This window comes from Halictus rubicundus, chromosome 17 (genome assembly GCF_050948215.1).
Source record: "Halictus rubicundus isolate RS-2024b chromosome 17, iyHalRubi1_principal, whole genome shotgun sequence".
Classification (NCBI taxonomy): Eukaryota; Metazoa; Arthropoda; class Insecta; order Hymenoptera; family Halictidae; genus Halictus; species Halictus rubicundus.
Window position 1 is genome coordinate 2,386,392 of NC_135165.1, and position 22,178 is coordinate 2,408,569.

At 43.9% G+C, this 22,178-nt stretch overlaps 1 protein-coding gene across 1 annotated transcript in view; it reads left to right on the forward strand.

Annotated features, from left to right (window-relative positions):
- Positions 1 to 22,178, forward strand: part of LOC143362657 (uncharacterized) — a 98,590-nt gene that overhangs the window by 47,106 nt on the left and 29,306 nt on the right. The window contains exon 2 of the mRNA XM_076803013.1: positions 18,687 to 18,724. Within this exon, the coding sequence (XP_076659128.1) occupies positions 18,687 to 18,724 (38 nt within the window). The remainder of the gene's footprint in view (positions 1 to 18,686; positions 18,725 to 22,178) is intronic.

Sequence of the window (22,178 nt, forward strand, 5' to 3'; positions counted from 1 at the left end):
GTAGAGTTGTAGAGTTGTAGAGTTGTAGAGTTGTAGAGTTGTAGAGTTGTAGAGTTGTAGAGTTGTAGAGTTGTAGAGTTGTAGAGTTGTAGAGTTGTAGAGTTGTAGAGTTGTAGAGTTGTAGAGTTGTAGAGTTGTAGAGTTGTAGAGTTGTAGAGTTGTAGAGTTGTAGAGTTGTAGAGTTGTAGAGTTGTAGAGTTGTAGAGTTGTAGAGTTGTAGAGTTGTAGAGTTGTAGAGTTGTAGAGTTGTAGAGTTGTAGAGTTGTAGAGTTGTAGAGTTGTAGAGTTGTAGAGTTGTAGAGTTGTAGAGTTGTAGAGTTGTAGAGTTGTAGAGTTGTAGAGTTGTAGAGTTGTAGAGTTGTAGAGTTGTAGAGTTGTAGAGTTGTAGAGTTGTAGAGTTGTAGAGTTGTAGAGTTGTTAATTAGGCGAATTGTAGAGAAGAATTGTAGAATTTTACAGCTTCCGAAAGAAAACGGAAATTCGAGTGGAATCGGGCTGCGTAATCAGGCTGGCGGAAAAGAAACCGAATGAACTTTCCATTCGACCGAATGCTACGGACTTCCATCTAGATCTCGGCGGAACAGATCCGATCGAAGCCGCGGGTAAAGAGGCCGCGTTAATTTGTCTTCCGTAACCTAATTAAACAATAGGCCTGGCGCGAGGTTGTCCGTCTTATCGCGGGATCGCGAAACAAACACGAATTAATGCACTTTCACGGCGTCGCGTCCGTTGGCGCGAGCTTTCTGCGTGAAATAGAAAGTCCGCGATCGCTCGAAACGCTCATACCTGTGATATTAACGGCGTCATGTAACGTCCGATTCGACGAACGAACGAAACACAGCCGAAATCAAGAGCAGAGAGGTGTTCTCGTACCTGCTAATAGCGAAGGCGAACCTGCCTCGCGCGGGGAATTCGTCAAACGACGTCAAACGTTGGCACGCGCATTTACTATACTCTTTACGGGCCGATAAGATCGCGTCCATTACGGGCTGGAAACCGATTCGCGAATGAAATTGGGCTCCAGTTACACCGACGCATTTCCCGGAAAAATACTCGCGAGATAAGCTATCGTACAGCTTGCATTCGCCAACGAAACTATGCAGACAAATTAGTTGCAGCCGGTGGATTTAGTCTTTAACCCGACGGTATTTACTATACTCGGAAACGCTATTAAATGGATTGTTGAATCAATCCGGTGCCGGCGATGTGGAATAATAACGTACAAAAGTAGATTGTACACTTACCGCCTCGGAAGATTTAGAGTCTACTGTATACAGGGTGTCCCGAAAATGTTGTACTTCCTTGAGATGGTTCCTGAGATCGTTTGAAGCAACTTTTTCCTTTGCGAAAATGTTCTACGAGGCTCTGTTTAGGAGTTATTCGCGAAAAACGCGGGCCAATCAGAGCGCGGCTGTAGCAGTGGGAGGCCGCTTAGGAGACACGCCCTGCGGAGTGCGGCGTTGGCATTGGCCGAGTGGGAATCCGTCCGTTGTATCAGCGCTATGATTGGTCCGGGGTTTTTCATTAATAACTCCTTAACGAAGCCACGGAGAACATTTTCGCAAAGGAAAAAGTTATTTAAAATTGCGCCAGGAATCACCCCTTCCAAGGAAATACAACACCCAGTGACTATAATACACTCGAGTTTTACAAACGACCGAAGGGAAAAGGCTTGAGTGAAATAATTAGTTAAATCAATCCGGGCAGTCTCGGGTTAAAATATTTCAGATCCGCGGACACGTGAAAGTATAATAAAGCCACATCTCGAGCGAGACTGAAAGGCGATAGATCGTAATATCTCGTGGACGAATTAATCTTCTAAACTGTCGGACAGCAACGAAATGGCTGCTAAGGAGTTTATTAAACCGGCTGTAAAAATATGCAAGTGCAATAAGTAAACTCGAATGTACAATAAACTGGGTCGTTAAAAATATTCGATCAAATTGAATGGCCCGTTAAATCAATGCCAACGAATCAATTCCGGCAGAATGTTCCTGCGAACACGACCGGTTTTATATTCCACGATTGTTCAAATTGTAACAATGTATTCATGGAAAATGGTGGCCAGAAATTCATGGAAAACGTTACATTTTTGTCAGAATAGTATAGAGTGTAGAAAATGGAAATCCATTGCCACCTTGTTGGATGTAAAATATTAAAAATAGTTTAACACTTTGAACGCCCAACCAGAAACCCGAAGAATTCCATAAAATCAGAGTAAGTTATTTAACGAAATAAAAATTGCAAAAAATTAAATGTACGATACTGAGTAATCCTCCAACTTTCTTGCATGTTACAGCTCCTGATCAAGTTCAGTACAATGAACATATCAACGTACAAATTCCTTTTAAAACCTGCATAAATAATTCTGTCACCCACATATGGGTGACGCGGCGACGAACGTGTTAAAATGCTTTTGGTGCTAGGTGGGTCCGAATGGTTAATTGACCGAATTAACGAGCTCGGAGATCGGAGCAGCGTTTCTCGAAATGCATGAATATTCGGAGCGGATCCGGTGAAAGCGACCGAAAGATGATCTGATTATCCGGCGAGGGAGATCGATCGCGAAGACTTTCCTTTGTTACGTTGTGTAGGTTCTCGCCAAGGTGCATGCGTGTCCCGTACACTCAATTACGTGATAGCGGCGTAAAGTAGCCTTGCTTCCTAGGGTCGGGGGGGGGGGGCAACAAATAGCGCGGCCGATTTTAATCAGCTCTTATTAGCACATCTTTCCGGGTCTCTATCTGCGATCCCGATCCCCTTTAACAAGATATATATCCGTTGCCTATGAACCGTGAACTTTCCCCGTTCCGGTTTATTGTGCGAACGTTTTCTTCGATACGACTCGTTGGTTTTCATCGGCCGCCGCGATTGTTCGCCTTTTACAGTCGATTCCACGGTAGCGTCGCATTAATCCTCCGGCAAAACCAGCCCCGGCATTAAGCAACTTATCCGCATAATCGCCGGACTGCCGATCTTTGTTCGAATTTCCATTTCCATTGATCACCAGGCCCGCGGATCTTTGGGAACAATAAAAATCGGCCACATACAACGGCAATAACCACGGCTCGGTTTATTTTCCGGAACAGTTTCCGGCCAGCGGAACAAATATTTGCCAAGTTTTTGCGAACATGTGCCCGGCGAACCCGTTTTCGCAACTTGGTACCAAGGGAAAAAATGGCAGTGCAGCACAAAAGGGGAAACAGGAATCCTAACGGACGCCTTTGTTATTGGCTTGTTTCTTAAATAATGGCAACCTCGCCAGGCCGTAAACAACGACCGGTTCTCTCTCTCTGGAAATTTGCATATATATTGTGCACCAGGGTCCACGATGGCCGGTGCTTGAAACTTTAACACTCGCGAAATTACATACCCGTTGCATACCGAAGCCGTTGCGGAAAACGCTTTGTTCCGGTGGCGCTATTAACACAAATAATTGAAATCGTTACATTTTGGCGAAACATTGAAATTATGCTCGGTGTCTAGAAATTTCTACCATTTTTCTTTATCAGTTTCACTTTCACGACAGTCCCTACCCCAGAGGGCGCCGTAAAATCAACGAGAAACGTGTCTCAGGAGATCAATCAGAAATCATGAAGATGGCACCCTAACAAAGTCGTAGTGTAGTATGTTAGCCACGTCGCTGATTTTTCAATTTTTCATCGCCATTAGTCAAGAAACCTTGACAGGCTTTATCCAGGGAATGCCGTGCAATTAATCGAAAACGCATCGTAGAGGCCTGGCTACGAACAATGACGGCCGAGCGTCTTATTAACATAGTAGTAGCATAGGTGTCCGTTTCACATCAGGCGATTTTTCGCAAAAGTTTATTGCCATCAGTTCGGATCTCCCTCGAGATACGGACAGCGCGCAACGGCCACGGGATTCCCGGACTTTATGGTCGATTGTAAATTAATAATTAGCATTCTACGGTTATAAAATAGCGGGTTGCAGAAGATGTCACGGTAGGGGGCAAGGGGTTAATGGGGAATCCTGAACGTTGGATGTCGCGTGTCCTTCGATCGAGCGACCCGACGCTGATGAAATCGGCGAGCGCAAAGCGGAACACATGAATGACGCTCGGGAACATGGTGAAACATGAAATTGTGGTCAGTTATCGAGGGGGGCAACCCATCACGTGATCCTCAGGATCAAGCGTGACTCGCGAGCGTTGGCATGCGTCACAGGCATGCATTGCGCCCGGTACGTAACAATCGGATAGAAAACGCACGGGCGTTTCTTGCGCGCACGGTCTCTCGCAGCATTCCCCGGCGCCCACCTATCAGGTAGCCACAATACGCCACCTACGTCGATCATTCAACTTCAACGTCCGTGTAACGTTGTCTGTCAGCTGCACCCACTTGTTGACACGAGACAACGTGTCGTATTTCTTTTCGCGACAGCCCAGTCACGGGGTTTTTTATTTTGAGAACGCTGGCTCTCCTTCTCCGCAAGAGAGCCTCAACTTTGCGCCGCCGCCTACGGGCATAAATTATTTCGTTTTACGACGGAAAATATTCCATAAATCATCGTTCTCTCCCGATTAAACAGCCTTCTTTGTTACAATCTTGCGCCTCGCGGCTCCTTTGACGAATTTCACCCGTAAATCACGCGATCGGAACGAAACCGTGAGAGAAACTCGACGAAAAATTCCGGGACTGACCCCCCGTGTACTTGCAGGGTTGATATACAGGGTGCTCTGGAAATGGTGGGCAAAACTGCAGGAATCCCAATGCTTAGAGAAGACGAAAAAGCTGTGTCAAAAGTTGGTCCTTTTTGTGGGACAAAAATTTCAACCCTTAGCAGTCGAATGGCGACTGTAAGGCTCCACTAAAAATTGCTGTATCGTTATTCAAAATATTTTATCAAATTCGTTTGTATTTAATGAATTACTTAATACTTCAGCATTGTAAGAGCAAATCGCACAGTTTTCGTATGTATAACATGAACAAGAAATATACATATACAAGGGAAATATTCTAGGTCGGAAGAAATCGTTTTGGAGTAAAACAGCTTCGAGTGCAAGGGGTTAATGACTCGGAAATTAATCATTTCCGGCTCTGCGTTGTCTTCTAAGCATTAGGAATCTATTCCAAAAGTTTCTCCCCAAAGTCTCTCCCAGTTTCTCCTCAAAGTCTCACCCAGTTTCTCCCCAAAGTCTCTCCCTGGTTTCTACCAGTTTCTCCCCAAAGTCTCTGCCTGGTTTCTCCCAGTTTCTCCCCAAAGTCTCTCCCTGGCTTCTCCCAGTTTCTCCCAGTTTCTCCCCAAAGTTTCTGCCTGGTTTCCCCCAGTTCCTCCCCAAAGTCTCTCCCCAAAGTCTCTCCCCAAAGTCTCTCCCTGGTTTCTTCCAGTTTCTCCCCAAAGTCTCTCCCTGGTTTCTCCCAGTCTCTCCCCAAAGTCTCTCCCTGGTTTCTCCCAGTTTCTCCCCAAAGTCTCCCCCTGGTTTCTCCCTGGTTTCTCCCCAAAGTCTCTGCCTGGTTTCTCCCAGTTTCTCCCCAAAGTCTCTCCCTGGTTTCTCCCAGTTTCTCCCAGTTTCTCCCAGTTTCTCCCCAAAGTTTCTGCCTGGTTTCCCCCAGTTTCTCCCCAAAGTCTCTCACAGTTTCTCCCCAAAGTCTCCCCCTGATTTCTCCCTGGTTTCCCCCCAAAGTCACCCCCTGGTTTCTCCCAGTTTCTCCCCTTTATTCGTCCAAAACTTCCCCCTGTATTCGTCCGATAATTTCACCAACACTTGAAGATTAATCAGAGGAATATTTTGCGAAGCATTGTTGTCAGGCTCGTTGATGTGACATTTGCGAACCGAATGAGATCGCCTTTCGATTCGCGTGGGATGTATCCTTGTCCAGCGTAGCCTAAAGCATTAGCACACGCGAATCTCGCGTACCCGACGCGATCGGTAATGGTCGCCGCCTGACCATTGAACTTCTGATGGCAGAACCAGTATCGGCCCGCGGTCGTCCACTCTGCTGCCAGTCAGCCGACTGGCTGACTACAGGCTGTTAGAACGAAGCCGGCAGGCATGACAAATAACCGAATCACTCCGCTACCGTTAGACCGTATTTAATATACCTCGCTCGTTGATATCGGGCGAAGAATTGGACACCCTGGGCGTTCGCCGATTTTTTGAAAGAAGATCGTTCCAGCTCTCTGGAACAAGATGTCAGTCAAGCTTCTTTCGCTTCCTGCTAGCTTGTAAAACAGGCCTGTCGCGCGCGTTGTAAATCGGTCGAGGAAATACGCGCCGGCAACTCATAAATAATCCGCGCCGAACGTCGAAAGTATACGTCGTTATAGTATAGCTCGTGGAAATCTCAACTGGACACTTAACGAACACCTCTTGACATTGTGTTACAGATGCTCGCGATCGCGAGAAGATTCGCGCTGCGCGATTAGGCTGTCGGGAACGAGCCGGTGCGACCGCGCGTGCGGTTCGAGGAAAAAGCCTGTCGGGAGTTGTTGAGGAATAGTTTTGTTTAAACGAGACTTCGGACGGTTTATTTTGACAGTGACGAACTGCCCCGCGTTGCTCGCGAACTGCTCTTTTTGCTCTAACGCGCGATCCTAAACGCAGCTTGCGTACTTACTCGGGAAATGGCACTTCACGCCACGCTTGTTCATTAAACATCGCGTTCCTCGGTTAGTTAATACTGTAGACAGTCTTTGGATAGTGTATAATCCATAATTTTGTATATTTGTCACCAGAGCTCCGAGTTTGCTTTACCAGACTCTCGAAGCTCTGTTTCGAAAACTGAGCTTCATTTTATTCTGAAGATTTATGTTTGCACCGGGGTCATTTTTCAGAGTAATATATTCTTTAGGAAATTGTTTCTTTTAGGAAATTGTTTCTTTTAGGAAATTGTTTCTTTTAGGAAATTGTTTCTTTTAGGAAATTCTTTCTTTTAGGAAATTCCTTCTTTTAGGAAATTCTTTCTTTTAGGAAATTCTTTCTTTTAGGAAATTCTTCCGTTTAGGAAATTCTCCCTTTTAGCAAATTCTTTCTTTCAGAAAATTTGTTTCGTTCTTTTTATTAGGATTCACGTTCTTCTTTGGTTGCAGGAGCAAAAAACCGGTAAATCATGTGCGTGTTACATTATTATTTCTGACCATTTAAAATTATCAATCGGAGAAACACATTTTTATTCGAGTTCTGTTTGCCAGGATCGACTCGGGACTTTTTAAATTTGCACTCAGATCCGCAGCCCATGATCTTGTTACATTAATTTTGACCCGCTAGAATCATTAAACGGAGAAACACATTTTTATTCGAGTTCTGTTTGCCAGAACCGACCCGGGACTTTTTTTATTTTGCACGCAGATCCGCAGCCGATCGATCAGATTTTCCGCACACTCGCACGTTCGAAATGTGTTTCTGTCTGCGCGCATGTCGACAGAGTTAAGTGCGCAAATATCGGCAATCTTCGCCTAAACGCGCAGAAATTCCCGTGGCAGCACGTAACGGATATTACACCTATTGTTGCACGTTCGGCGAGGTGCTTTCGAATTCGCCGGTAATGACTGTACCCCGGGGCGATCATGATAATTTGAAGTTTAAATTCCGGATCGTGTTCCCGGGGACGCCGAGAGTGGAAAACCGCTCGGGGAGATTAAGAATCTTCGTGATCGTATTTGATACGTCCGTCATAAGCCGGTCTCGTCCGCCACCAGGAAGTCGGCCGGTCGCCTCACGGCGAGGAGAGAAAGTCATACCGAACATCATGGGGCTCTTGTAAGATTCTACTGTTCTCCGTGGAAATTATACCGATCGTTCCGTGTCTGTGACCGATGCCTCGAGAGCCGATCTTTTACGAGCTCTCCGAGCGAGCGAGTCCGCTGTCCGGTGATAAATCGCGGTCGCCTGAACGAACGTCAGATCTGGAGATCCTCTCCGTGTACATACATACATAGGCGAGATCGGTATTACTATAACCGATCCGTCTTTGGTCGAGCAACGGGGAATCGTTTTCACTTGTGTAAACACCGGTTAAAAAATGGGAACGAACCTTTACCGCCTCGCGTTTTGAAACAATGAAAGCGATCTTTCACTCGATCTTGATACAGATCGTCCTGGAGATCGCCGATCTCCACAACGTGGAGATAATTGTTACTAGTTGTCCGGCGGTTTCTATTTTTATTTTAAAAATGCTCTGAAAATATTTGTGTTGCAAGGGAATTTTTTAAAAATATTATTATACCTCCAGCTTGCGTTTCAATAATCTAACGTTTAAGTTCTTGTTGGACACGCCTGAATATTTTTGAAAAATTAAGCGACTCGGAAATTAGTTTGCTCGTCCCTGCGTTGATAAATAGGAAAGAAGGAGCGTCTGCAAAGGTGTCTGCGTTATTTTTGCAGATCTGTAAAAAAATGTTGCATTACCGATCACCGGTCACCGCGTGAAATACGGCCGGTCAGCGAGTTTGCCAAGAGCCAATAAAGTTTGAACACTAGGGGCATACGGCTTACGCAACGAAATAAATGTTTCTCCAATCTTTACGAATTAATTTTTCAATTTATTTACCCGGTCGATTAAAAAATAACACGCGCCGCGCGAGCCGCTACGATTTTCATGAATCATAGGGGAATGTGTCTAACGCTTTCGTCGATTATGTAATGATGAAATGTGCGGCGTATTTAGTTATGGTTTAGTTATCTAATATCTAATTAAGCCCCCTAATGAAGTACGTTTGCATATAATGTCGGGAAAGATTGTTATTAAAATCGGCAACGATCGGGTGAAAAGTGTTTCGCTTCGATAAGGTGTTATTTGATGACGGTGCCCGCTCGTAAATTCCCCGAAAACAAGTTGAAAAGCAATTAATAGCTCGCGCGGACTGGTTGGTTGTTAACTGCTTAATTAAGGAGAAAGTGTCGCCGGATCCTCGTATTTCATTAGCCTAACGGAAAAACTATGAAACGACACCGCGTTTCCGTGTCTCCGCCGGTTCGATTCGATGGAAACGCTTCGAACTCATCGTCGGACGTCTGCTGTCATGCTGGGCAATTTATACTTATTATACTTCGTCGTTCCCACTTTTCCGGGGGAGGTGACGCATCTCCGTAATTCTCCTTCTAATTCGCGTTGAGTTGTACGCGTAATTAATAAGCGAAATGAAGTTCTGTTATTGAATCGTTAAATCGCCGAGTGCAGAGTAAATTGCAATCTATTCAATTCAGCTTATTCAATTAAATTGTTTATTTGCGGGTTACGGGACCGTTCGAATCCACTTGTTCTTAAGTGAATTCTATACCTAGTATGCAAAATATTATTACTGTATTATTAAATTGCAGGATACAGCTTGGGCACAATTAAATTAAGAATACAATTAAAGGACAATTAAATTAAATATAGCACACGGTGCGGGAGACCTTAAATTCGCTTGATTTTATTTAATTAACCTTCGCAGGGCCCTTGGAAGATCCCAGGATCCCAGGATCCCAGGATAATCATGCATTTTTTACTTTTCCTCGAATCTATGATACAAATTACGTTCCATTCGTGTAAAAAAAAAATAAAATAGTGAATGATCAGAAAAATCCAGGAATCAAGAAATCAATTTTTAGTTTAGCTCTCGATCCACGGAGAGCATTTTTATTCAGCGCGAGGCAAAAAGGAGATGCGAGTCGGAGAAGAGTTGGTCCGGGTTCGGCTGTGTTGGTGGTTTTAGGGGACTTTCGAATTGACCTTGGGATGTTTGGGATTCCGATGAGGTTGTCGCGAATATCTTAGAAAAATCTGTGGACCGTGCCCGGATCGAAAGTGGAGGTCGTACACGCGGAATTGAGATGTGTACCGGTGATAGCGAAAGTAACATCGAACGCATACTTTTGATGTCGAAACGTATGCCGAACCAGGTGGCGGGCGCGGCCTAACCGCATTGCCAAGGCCAATCTCACCGGGCGACAAACAGGACAAATAAAACGCGTCAATGGCAACCGAACCTGATATCGACACCGTACAATCGAACCGTGCGTTACTTTCATCTCGTCGATTCGCTATAATCGCGCCGTACCGGATCATTCTATATTATTCAATAACACAGAACATGTTCTCCATTAACTTTACGGGACCCGTCAAAATGACTGATATTTTTAATTACCTAGATCGTAAAGATGCATTGAGAAATTATTTAACACTTCTTTGGGTAAAAAGGAATAGCTGGGAATTTCGATAGAGAAATTATTTTTATAGAATAACCTGGAATAGTAATTTTCAGTCGACTAAACCCACAGCAGTCCGAAGTATACTAACACGGGGACGGTTTCTTTTCCTTGTAATGAAGATTGACGTTTACTGTGGCTGTCACATTAGGAACCAGTCAACGTTAGACAAGTTAACCACAAACTTTCAATTTTACATAAGAAATGAATAATATACGAGTCCCCCGGCCGCCACTTTTAATTAAAATCTATCCCGTCCGACTCTAATTAAATCATTCCGCTAACCCAGACCTAACCTAGTCCATAATTGACGCAGGAAGAAACAAACGGAAGTACTCAATTTTGTTAAACGTACGGCCGCCGGAGAGAAAAACGGGGAAAAAAAGTAACCGAATATTTTCGAACGGCCGGGAGTATTAATTAAGAAGTCCATAAGATTAGTTGTGAACGGCGTCTTAAACATTTCTCGGCTTGGACAAGCTGTTTCCGCAATTCGATGTTCGATTTATTTACCAGCAAATCAATTTCGCGAGAACCGGCAAATCTTGATCGTTCGAGTCGAACGGTATCGATCGTGATCCGCGAGACTTCTGTGCGCCAGTACACGGAAGCCGTGTACGTGTGCGTGTGCATCCGATCGTACGATAACAGACAATGCTATCCGGTGACCATCGGGAGAGTTATGGTCGCTTCAGCGCCGATACGGTTCACCTGATTTATCGTGCCTCAAATTCGACTCCATCCGAGAAAGTCGCGCCGGGGTAATTAGAAAGTATGACTCACGCGGGTTCCCCTTTGCGATTATTATTGTAAAACAACGAGACCCGCGAGCGCGCACCTTTTACCCGGGTTTCGTTGCTTTATGCTGAAACGAAATGTGTTAAACTATTGAACCGTACGGTTATTAACCGGCCGAGAGCTGTCGATTAGCTTTATCTAGATACATACTCATTCTCCGCGATTTTCACAAACTCCGCGGAGCCTAAGCGCCGACAAACTATTGCGCAAGCGAGCAACTTCTGTCCATTTGTTATACCAACAGCCTGGGCGAAGTGCTATTCCACTTTTACAAAACACTGCTGCACACGGGGTGTCCCATTTGTTTCTCTTCGGATATTGTCTAACACTAGGTTTACGTTACCTGTCAAGATGGCGGGTTCTAATATTTATTTAATTTAATTGTTCAATGTTGCTTCAACATCAAAGGTCATTAGCAACGCGGTACATTTTCTTACAGTATATTATACATATTTGTATCTTAATTCAAAATTTTTAAGATTCTAAGGAAGGAATTCATGTAAATTTATTTCCTTGGGTGTATAAGTATTTTAAAAATGTGTGTCGTTCTTGTTATTTTCATAAAGTAATGCGAAATAGTCGTTTTCAGTGCTCCGTAAACATAGTGTTAAACATATTTAAAAAAATATGGTGTTTGGCAGATTCCAAAGAATAATTCCGTGCGAGGGTCGTTCGCAGAGCGTTTGCGATTGAAGGAAGAATAAACGTGTGGGTGTAGTTAATTTCGTAAGATTGGTGGGCGTGAAAGGACACGGAAAAATTTGTGATTCATTGGGTAATCAAGGGTTTTCGCGGTTCCGGTATCAAACGGCTCAATTAACGGCCACTTGTGGTCTAAATTATGATATTGACAGTCAGGCACTCTATCTCCGGGCTTTCCAAACATCGTTAATAACGTTTTAAAATGTTTCCGGATGAAAGCGAACGAACGACGGAGAGAAGAAGCGGCGAGCGAAAGAGTCGATCGCCGGGATTTTTCCCTTCGAGTGAAAGTTTGTGATTGGACCCTCGCGCACGCCATGATAAATTAAACGAAAGTTTAAGTCGTCACGATCCCTAGGACGACGATCGCTGCCGCCTCGTGTGGCACGACGTAGAATCGGAAGCTTTAAAACATCGAGGCTGACGGTGGTTTCGATCGCGCCATTACCAGGAGAAAAATACCCTAATTCTATTCAACGAATTACTATGTTTCATCTACCGTTTCATTCTAAATCGAAATCGAGACGCTACAACGAAGAAATGTTGAGATCGGCCATGCTGATCAATTAATCCGCTTTGCGTCGATTTGACATAATTTTCTACCGATTTTGAACGCGGTGTGAGTTACGCTTTATTAATCGCTAGGGACTCGAATAATATTGTTTTAAACTTGCTTCATTTCACCGGGGGGTTTTATTTAGTTGAGGAAATATTGTTTCGATTTGATGCTGAGCAAAACGAAATTGAGAAAGAAAGAGAGTAATTTTAAAAAATAATGGAACGGGACAACATTCCAGTTACGAATAATTTGTCTGCCCACCTTGTACACTAGCTAATTACTGTACCGTCTTACCTGAAATTTTGGGGTATTTTCTCCCCTAATTCCGCGACGCTAACCGCGCAGCCTGCAGCGGTTTAAAACGAGCAGCGCTCGCTGCAGGTATAGTGAAGCCGGATGCTTTCACTCTCGAGAAATATTTTCGAGGGACGAGATCCTCCTTCCCTCTCTCTCTCTCTCTCTCTCTCTCTCTCTCTCTCTCTCTCTCTCTCTCTGTGTCTCTCTCTCTCTTAGCTTTCTCTCTGTTTCTCTCTTTGCTCGGTGCCCCACGCGAAACGTCCTTTTCGATGCGATGAAGGTGTGGCCGCAGACTCCCACGTTCCTTCGCCGAGTGATTCCCATGATACTCAGGCCCGTTAGTGTTGCGCATCGATGCGCCTTCCCCTTTCCGCGATTCGCGGTCAACATTGTTCACCTCGATCCGCTGGTTGTTTCGTGCGCCGCGTAGGTCAATTGTGCATTCACGATCTTTAATACCTGCGGCCGGTCTTGCCACCTTTTTCGACCTACTCACATTTCCATTTTTACAATCTTAACAAGAACGTCTTGTTCTTCATATTCGGTTCGGACGAACGTTCCTGGCGTCTTCAAATTGAAATTCAGAGATAAAATTAAGATTCATACTCGGTCACATAATTTCCAAGCTGTCCTATCAGTTTTTGCCATTTTTTGAGGTGACTTATCGTGTCGCTGAATAAACCTTGGAATCTTGAGGATTTTGGAGGCTTGCCAAAAATCTGACTTAAAAATGTTTCATGGACCGTTCACATGAAAGCTGTAAAATTAATCTTCAAGCACAAATTTAATGTAGGCAATTTTGAAATAATTTTTAGATTTCGTACTGGAGCCATTTCGTGTCAGAGAAATACATACATGCGAAACATTGTACTACAAGGCATTTTGATAATTCAGTTAGGTCCGTACGAATCGCGCAGATTACGCGGATTGAATAATTGATCTCGCATAATTTGTCTCGCCGCGACCCAAGCACGGCAAGAAGAACGACGCTCTGAGAAAGTGCTCTGAAACACATCGATTCACAGCGACGAGATGCTCGGCTACCGGGCTCCGAAGATTAATGAAATCGCGTTCAATTAAATCGCGCGGCGACGGCCACGATTCGACGAATAATCGCGTATTATCGTCGCGGTTATGCGCGTCTTCCGTCGTCGTCGGTGTACTTTCAATTTACGTTGGTCCCCGCCGTCGGTGTGTCGCTGATTCCTGATACCGGGTATAGCAATGCCAGCGCGAACTTTGCGATCACGATGATTGGAATTAACGAGGTGGTATCGCGTCTGCAACGTTAGTTCCTGGAACACGCCGTGTTCGGCACTCGAGATGCAACCGAGCCCGGCTAAATTACGTTTCGACATCGCGGGATTCGGGAAACATATTGCCTCGATGGGGCGCTGCTCGTCTCATTAACGTTTATCCGTTAGGAAAACCTAAACCTCTGCTTCTTCTCGTGGCGCCAATTTGTTACGCCACTGTCGCGGAAATTGTGCACCCGAAATGTGCACTCCGTTGTCTAAACTTACGGAATCTCCGATAACGAAAACGGGACACATATACAGGGTGGTTGGTAACTGGTGGTACAAGCGGAAAATATAGAATAAAATGTTTTCATCCGAAGCTTCGTTTTCGAGAACATTGAGTTTGAAAATGCAGCCAATGCGGGTGTTGTTCGATAGGAATTGTCTGCTGCGTCTGATCATGACCTACCGATTCTACTTCCTGCGCATACTAAAGCACGCGAATCCGACGGATTTTTAAATTCGATTTTCTCGAAAACAGAACCTCAAACGAAAAATTTTTATTCTATATTTTCGACTTCTTTGTTCGCGTAGAATCACCCCCTTTCCGCTTGTACCACCAGTTAGCAACCACCCTGTATATTTTACATAAATGAAACAGTGGAGCAGATAAAACAGTTGAACAGTCTTGATGGCGATATCGAGTCATGTTCATTGTATAATAACTCGTCGAAACGATCGTTGAGAATTAATGAAAAAATTTGCACATACTCTTCATAGATGCGATAATAAGCACAGAAAAGTTTAACTTCCTAATTCCATTGCTGACGTTAGGATAAATTTTCAAAGTCGACTTGAGCTTCCAGATGCTAGAACGGTTTCTCGATAGATTGAGGAAGAATTAAAAATCGACAGAACTGCAGGTAGATGATGATATCGAGTCATGTTCATTGTATAATAACTCGTCGAAACGATCTTTGAAAATTAATGAAAAAATTTGCACATACTCTTCATAGATGCGACAACAAACACGGAAAAGTTTAACTTCCTAATTCCATTGCTGACGTTAGGATAAATTTTCAAAGTCGACTTGAGCTTCCAGATGCTAGAACGATTTCTAGATAGATTGGGAAAGAATTAAAAATCGACAGAACTGCAGGTAGATGATGATATCGAGTCATGTTCATTGTATAATAACTCGTCGAAACGATCGTTGAAAACTAATAAAAAAATTTGCACATACTCCTCATAGATGCGACAACAAGCCCAGAAAAATTTAACTTCCTAATTCCATAGCTGACATTAGGATAAATTTTCAAAGTCGACTTGAGCTTCCAGATGCTAGAACGGTTTCTCGATAGATGGGGAAAGAATTCAAAATCGGCAGAACTGCAGGCGGGATACACAAGTACCCATAGAGAGAGAGAGAGAGAGAGAGAGAGAGAGAGAGAGAGAGAGGGAGAGAGAGAGTGAGAGAGAGTAGGATGTAGTAAAGACAGTCGTGTAGAAATTTGTTCAAGCTCGTGACAGAAGGTAATCGTAGAAAAAGGCGTGTATGTTCGCGGTACATCAGAAAGACAAACCGTGTCGTTCTCCAATTGGCAGCTGCTTTGAAATTGTAATGGGCCCGCGAACGACATAATCAAATCGCAAATCAAACCGGATTCTTATGAGCGTTTCTGCACACCGACGAGGAAGTGATTACCATCGTTCGAAATACGAAACTCTCTCGTTCCTTTTCTTTCGCCCTGGGTTGCCGCGGGAAAGGACTCCGATGTTACGTACCCGCCGCGGAGGCGGGGAGGGAAAATTTGTGCGTGTGGACGATTGAAATCGTGGATTAGGCGGCGCTTCCTACTTTCAGATCTTTTCGAAAAATTCCCGTGGAAACCGCAGGCGTTCACGTGTGTGTGTGTATCTCCACGCGTTTAACGAGATGTTTGTGAGACCTTCTTGCGAACGATACCTCGCCGGTATTTTATTAACAGGTGAACGGCGAACCACGGTCGAACGTTGAAAATCACCATCCACGGATAATGCTCTTGTCGCCTGTTTAATTAATACGCTTCCCGTTAGCTTGCTCGGTGGAAAGCTGCCTTTTCTGAGCCCGCATCCGGCACGCGAGGTTACGTGCCCATTCGATTCGGAACTTTTAACATTTCTTTCAAAAAATTCCCAACAACAGAACGATCTTTACGCAAGAGAAAAATTTTCTCCGTTAACTACAAGCCTCCGGAATCGAACAAAAATTTCGCAATTCCAATTCCAACCTCTAAATTAAATACAAAAAATAATCAAAGTCTTTAAAATTTCAATGGCGTCGCTATCGGGAGAAACCACAGCTTGGACAATTTTCAAAGATTCCTCAGAATCTTCCCGGGATTGTTAGAGCTTAATCGATCACCATGCGAATAAACGAACAATGATCCCAGGGGCGACACGCAACTTTCCGCGCCGGTAAGTGCGCGCGTCTTATTAAGTCATTATAATTGCACGCCGAGCGTCGGATTTTTACCGTGAACCGAGGACAGAGACAATAATAAAACCTCATCTCCGGTCGGCCGCAAGAACAATGGCGTAAACAATGTTGGGAGCGCGGCGAGCGTTTCCATTAGGATGATCCTCATTGTTGTTGACTTCGGAAGGTATCATTGAACGACGACGACGACGACGACGACTACTGTCGCCGAGTGGAAGAAGCAGCATGGTTGTGTGTGCACGGTCGAAGAGGCGACGCGTCACCGGTACCTTATTACTCAAGTATACGACGGTATACTTAGCGTAGCTTTCGACATCGCTGATTGTTCTCTTGCGCGGACCGTGCTTGTTTGTAACAGCTGTAACGCATCTTTAGAAAGTGAGGAGGAGAATATTGACGGGATCGATGATCGATACACATGCCCGGGAAAAATCGAGACCAAAAAATATACACTAATTATTATATATGTCGCCAACGCCTGGACGATAAACGTCGCGGAACTATCCCCACTAGGGGATGTACCCCCTGAGGGGCCACGAAGAGTGAAAAACATGACCCGTGTTGTTGACATATATCGGGAATTCACTGTAGTAGTTTCTTCACGATAAGTGTCCCTGGCCGGACCCGTGTTTTGGACAAGTATCGAGGAGGCACTGTATTTCTGTCAATTTCTTAAAGGACCATTTATAAAATCGATATTTCTGAGCCGCAATGGCATCTTCTAAATTGGATTTTAATGTGCAGCATTGAATTGATTCAGGGAACTTTAACCCTTAGCACTCGAATGGCGACTGTAAGGCGCCACGAAAAATTACTGTATCAATACTCCAAATCTTTTTTACATTATTAAATTTGTTTGTATTTAACGAATTACCAAACACTTCAGCATTGTACAAGTAAATTGCACCATTTTCGTATGAAAATGAAGAGAAATATTCTAGGTCGGAGGAAATGTTTCGTTTTGGAGTTAAAATAGCTTCGAGTGCAAAGGGTTAAAGAAATGTTAAGATTCGATGAACAAGTATCTCGAACAACTGGCAACTAAAAATTCCGTAAAAGGCAATGGTCAAAAAATAGTACTCAGCGTAGTCAATGAGTAGACTAGTGCCGATCCGATGTTATCAGGGCTGCAGGTACTTTCTTCCGTTTATCGATCTAGATCGAGCGCGAGGCGTGGCTAATTTGCCTTGAAGACTCGCCGGTAAAAAGAGGCGAATACGCGAGGAGGAAATGCGAGAGGCGATCTCGGCCGAATGGGTTGTCTCTCAAACTACACTCGACAGCCGGTGCCAAGGGAACGACCCGTACGAACGCTTTAACTTTGAAACACGTTCCTCAAAGATCTACGGAGATGTCGCCCGTAAACGTTTGTGGCCTGTCATCGCGGTAATTGACTTTCTCCTCTGACAGTCGCGATAGGGAACCACGCACTCGCTTTATAGTTGGATGGATTGCTTTAATTAATGCACCGTCTCGGGAGGTTCGGTCTGCAGTCGGGCGAAAAACATCGACTTTTCGAGAAAGTTTTAATTCGGTATTATTACCCTCTAATCACGCGATTACCTTCTCTAATCGTTTCCGCATTTGATAAACTGTACCGATAGCCCTTCGATGATTTTGCATCTTTTAATTCCATCAAATAATTCCACATAGCGCGTGACATCCATTTCTTCACTGTTCCAGATGAACCAGTGATCCCCGAAATAGTGGGGATAATTCCGCGACATTTATCATGCAGCTCTTCGCGACATATGTCAGAGAAATCACCGTATTATCTGTAATATTGCTAAATGTGTGTTAGCAATTCCCAATAAAACAGCGATAATGTAAATGGTTAATCCATGGAAACGGTTCTAAAAGTTAGGCTAACGCGGGAACATAATTGAATTGTCCGATGTGGCAACAAGTTCGGAAATTAAAGTTGCAAGCGAAAGGTTAAATAATACGACGTTACACGATTTTCTCAATTAACAGACGTTTCATTCGTTTGAATCCTCTTGAAAACCATAAGATCCGAGTCTAATCGTTTTATTATTTCTTCCCACGGTGTTTTTTTTACTTGCGATGCGTCACATCGTGTGTCAGGTGCAGGATGAAGTAATACGCGGGCAATTTATAGTACTGCATACGATGATAATGCGCGAGCAATTGTGCTGATGCTTGGCACGATCAAGGCTAGTTATGTGGATTGCGTTCTGCGAATTGTGCGCAAATCAAATAAATTGTAGTAAATTAGCATAGTCGTAGACTTTATATGGCGAATTAAGTTGAACATTAGATTTTCCTGCAAATTATCGTGGGGAACTTAGTAGAGACTATAATGAGTAGTATGATAAAAGATCCCTCGAGGTAAAAATAAAACGAGAACACCATTAATTTTTGTGATGTTTAGAATTGATTGTTGAGATTGCGGCGGTGTAAAAATTTCTCTTCTAACAAAAGATCCCTTTGTTGTTTCAGATGGTGCGCCAGTACCGGCGGACGCTGTTCAACACGAGGTAAGGAGAAGAAAATGAACAAAAGCGAATGAATGATGGCGTGCTGATCCTAAATGTCTATCGTTGCAACGAGTGTGTCCAGTGCTCGTGATTTATATCAAGGAACCGAGCACTATATTATTATTCTCTGTAGGCGAAAATGTATTTACATTCTCCTCGATGCCGCGGCGATAACAGAAATTGTTACAAAGTACACCATTGTTATGATCATTATTATCCCCGTGATATATCGTAGAAGAACCGTTTGTTACTCTGGCTGCAGTAAAAGTCATTTTTATCCGGTGCGGATCCTTAACTTGCAATTAGCACTTTAGTTTGTGCTTTCTTGTTCAATCTATTGTCCGCTAACGACGGCAATTTCGAAACGAACAAATCGAGTAACAAACAATATTTTGCACCAACAGGTTCTCGCGACGCGATTTCATATTTCATCGTCGCGTCTGCTCGGTGCATCGACCTTTTTCTTTCGCCTATATTTAAGGGGACGCTCATTATGAAAGAAGATAACGACATCTATTAAAAACCCGCTCATTAACTCTTTATGTAACGGCGGCAGACACGGTTTAGGTTATTCCGGCGTAATGGTTTCCTGTCAAAGTAAAGTAAGCGTAGAACTGCTTCGCTATGCAGAAAGGAGCATTGATATTGAATAAATCCTTTCAGAAAACGATGAGGTAATCTGCCACGTAATGTTCGAAACCATCACAAAAGTAATTATCGTTAAGAACGATACAGAAAACTAAGAGACCAACAAGCGTCGTTACGCGAGCCGGTCGAGCACGTCCGCGCGAAACGTCAAGAAAAGAAAATCTTGACTTTGTGCACGTTATAATTTAACGGCATGCTTAATAATATCGAATGGCACACTCGTACCAGAAACACTCAAAGATCCGATTTTTTATCCGCTTTTGACGCTTTCATAATTTTTTAGGAAATATTTCAATTCAAACCCCTTCTTAAACCAGTGTCCAATTTGCTCTGTACGAAAGTATAAACGTATTAATTTTTATATTGATAGCTTAGTTTTTGTAGTTAATGGGTAGATGTTCCGCATGGAAAATCTGAACGGTAACAATGACAAAGACTCGATTCGTGTGATTCGATTTCTGTCCGGGGCAGTGTTGTAAAACAGGATTGTGATACGTATACGTTGTGCTAATTTATTTCGCGCGTTTTTGCAGTCGGAAAAATTGATTAGCAGGCTATCAATCATTGTTACGGTACGACGATAGTTCCGATTGCGTGCGAGAAACTAATGTGTTATAGAATAGGTCGATATCCCACGATAATTCGAAACGTCTGAGCACGCTTCGCCCGAGGATTCACTCGATACTTTCGCGTCCTATCGTTTGCAATAAAGCCCGAGCGTGTTTCACGACGCGTCATCGTTTCAGTATAATAATTCGTCGCGGTATCTCGGCGTTGTACCCTATATCGCGCGCAGGTTGCTAGACTGATTGCCCTTAATACAGATATAATTTATACGGCAGGAGGGAGGGAGAGGGGAGGGGAGAGAATAGTGCGTTGCAGCTAATTGGATTCCCTGCATACAAATGTTGAGTTAATATAATAATCATCGGCGCGCGTTCGTACGGCTCGCTCGAGCAGACCGGCAAGATTAATTTGCGTTCTGTAATCGCGCGCTAATAACAACTCCTTTTCTTTCGTACCGCGATCTCGACGGTGCCCATGATCCATCTTCTTGTGTCCTGCATTACGCTCGGCCGCGAAGGATGCCGGGAGATTTGTCGTGATTTTGATCTCGTTCGAGCGAGAACGACCCCTTCACTTGTTACTTCACCGCCTTTCGACCGATGTTTAGGCGAAAAATGTCCTCGGGGCATCTCGCGAGAGCCGATCAAGCAAATTGTTTCGCGTTATGTCAGACCCCAAACCGCGAATCTCCTCGAGCTTTCCGAGCAGAATGTTTAACCGTTAGGCATCACTAAAGGCACCACTAAAAATTGCTATATCATTATTCAAAATATTTTTCACATTACTCAATTCGTTCGCATTTAATCAATTACTAAACATCGGTATTGTACGAGTAAATTGCACGATTTTCGTATGGTATAACTTGAAAACAGAATATATAGAAGGGAACTATTCTAGGTCTGAAGAAATGTGAGCTTCGAGTGCAAAGGGTTAAACGTATTTCCTCTGTACTTTTTTTTAAAAGAATCATTTCCGAGGAAGACGAAGAAAATTCTCCGAAAGTCCGAATTAACGTGGGATTTTCGCTCGTAGATTACGGATTCCGATCGATCCGCCATCAGCACGGTTTCTGCGCCATAATTGGCACAAGAAATTCGCCGGGCGAGCAGGGAAAAGCGCGCGGTAATTGAAAAGGACGACGGAGGATGCGCGAATAATTTACGGCGACATTTTCCGCTATCGTGATCACGGTCAGAATCGTTGAAACGAGATCCCGTGAACGTCTCTTATTACACGGCGCAACGACTCATCCATCAGGTTCATTTAGCAGAGCACGGGAGACGGACGTTCGGCGTTGTCTACAGATCTCCCGGCAACAACGCTCTCTCATAGGTCATTCGCGGGAGAACACACGAATACATTAATGTTGGCGTCCGTTTGCCGGAAAATGTTACGCGTCCCATTGATTTACAACCGTTTCTACATCCGTACGCTACCTAAGCACGTTCTTCCCTGTGCGCAGCGTCGTCGCGGCAACCATAAATTCTCGTTCCCAATCATAAATCGGTGCCAACAACGCGGTCCCCGCTTTGTTACAGAAACGAATTTGTTACGAACGATGCGAAGCATTTTTATTCTCCACAAAGAACCATAGTATAATCGCGACTCTGTACCTTCCTGTTTAGGATTATTCTCAGATTATTAAGATTATCAAAGAGTTCCCCGTGACCTCGATCGTCACGTTTCAGAGTGTTAATATTATTCGTAGTATAGAAAAACGGAGCCTATCGCAGCCCACTATTACGCATGTGTGCAACGAGGAAATTACCATACAATTGTAGAGCCCTGCATTCTCTGCCTCCCAGTAAATAAGCAATAATCGAACGCTCGATACTAATCTGTCGTTACCGTTGGGTGGGTCGAAAAATGTGTACGAATGATTACAGGATCAAAGAGCCAAACGAATACGCAACAGCACGTGTACGGTTTGATTGCGAGGTGCGCTGTCCCACTTGCAATTTGTAGCCCGTAATTTGCAATACAAATTTCATCGGGGGAAGCGACTCGCATATTTATTTCCGAGGAGAATCGCGCGTCTCTAGATCCTCAAAATATCCCACGTTATTCGTGCAAACTCTGTTCAATCTTCGTCGATTAACCCTTTGCACTCGAGCGGCGACTCCGAAGCACCACCAGAAATTGTTCTGGCATTATTTCAAAGAAATTACAAAAAATATTACGAAATATTTGTTGCATTACAAAATTCGTATTTAATAGATTACTAAACGTTTAAATAACA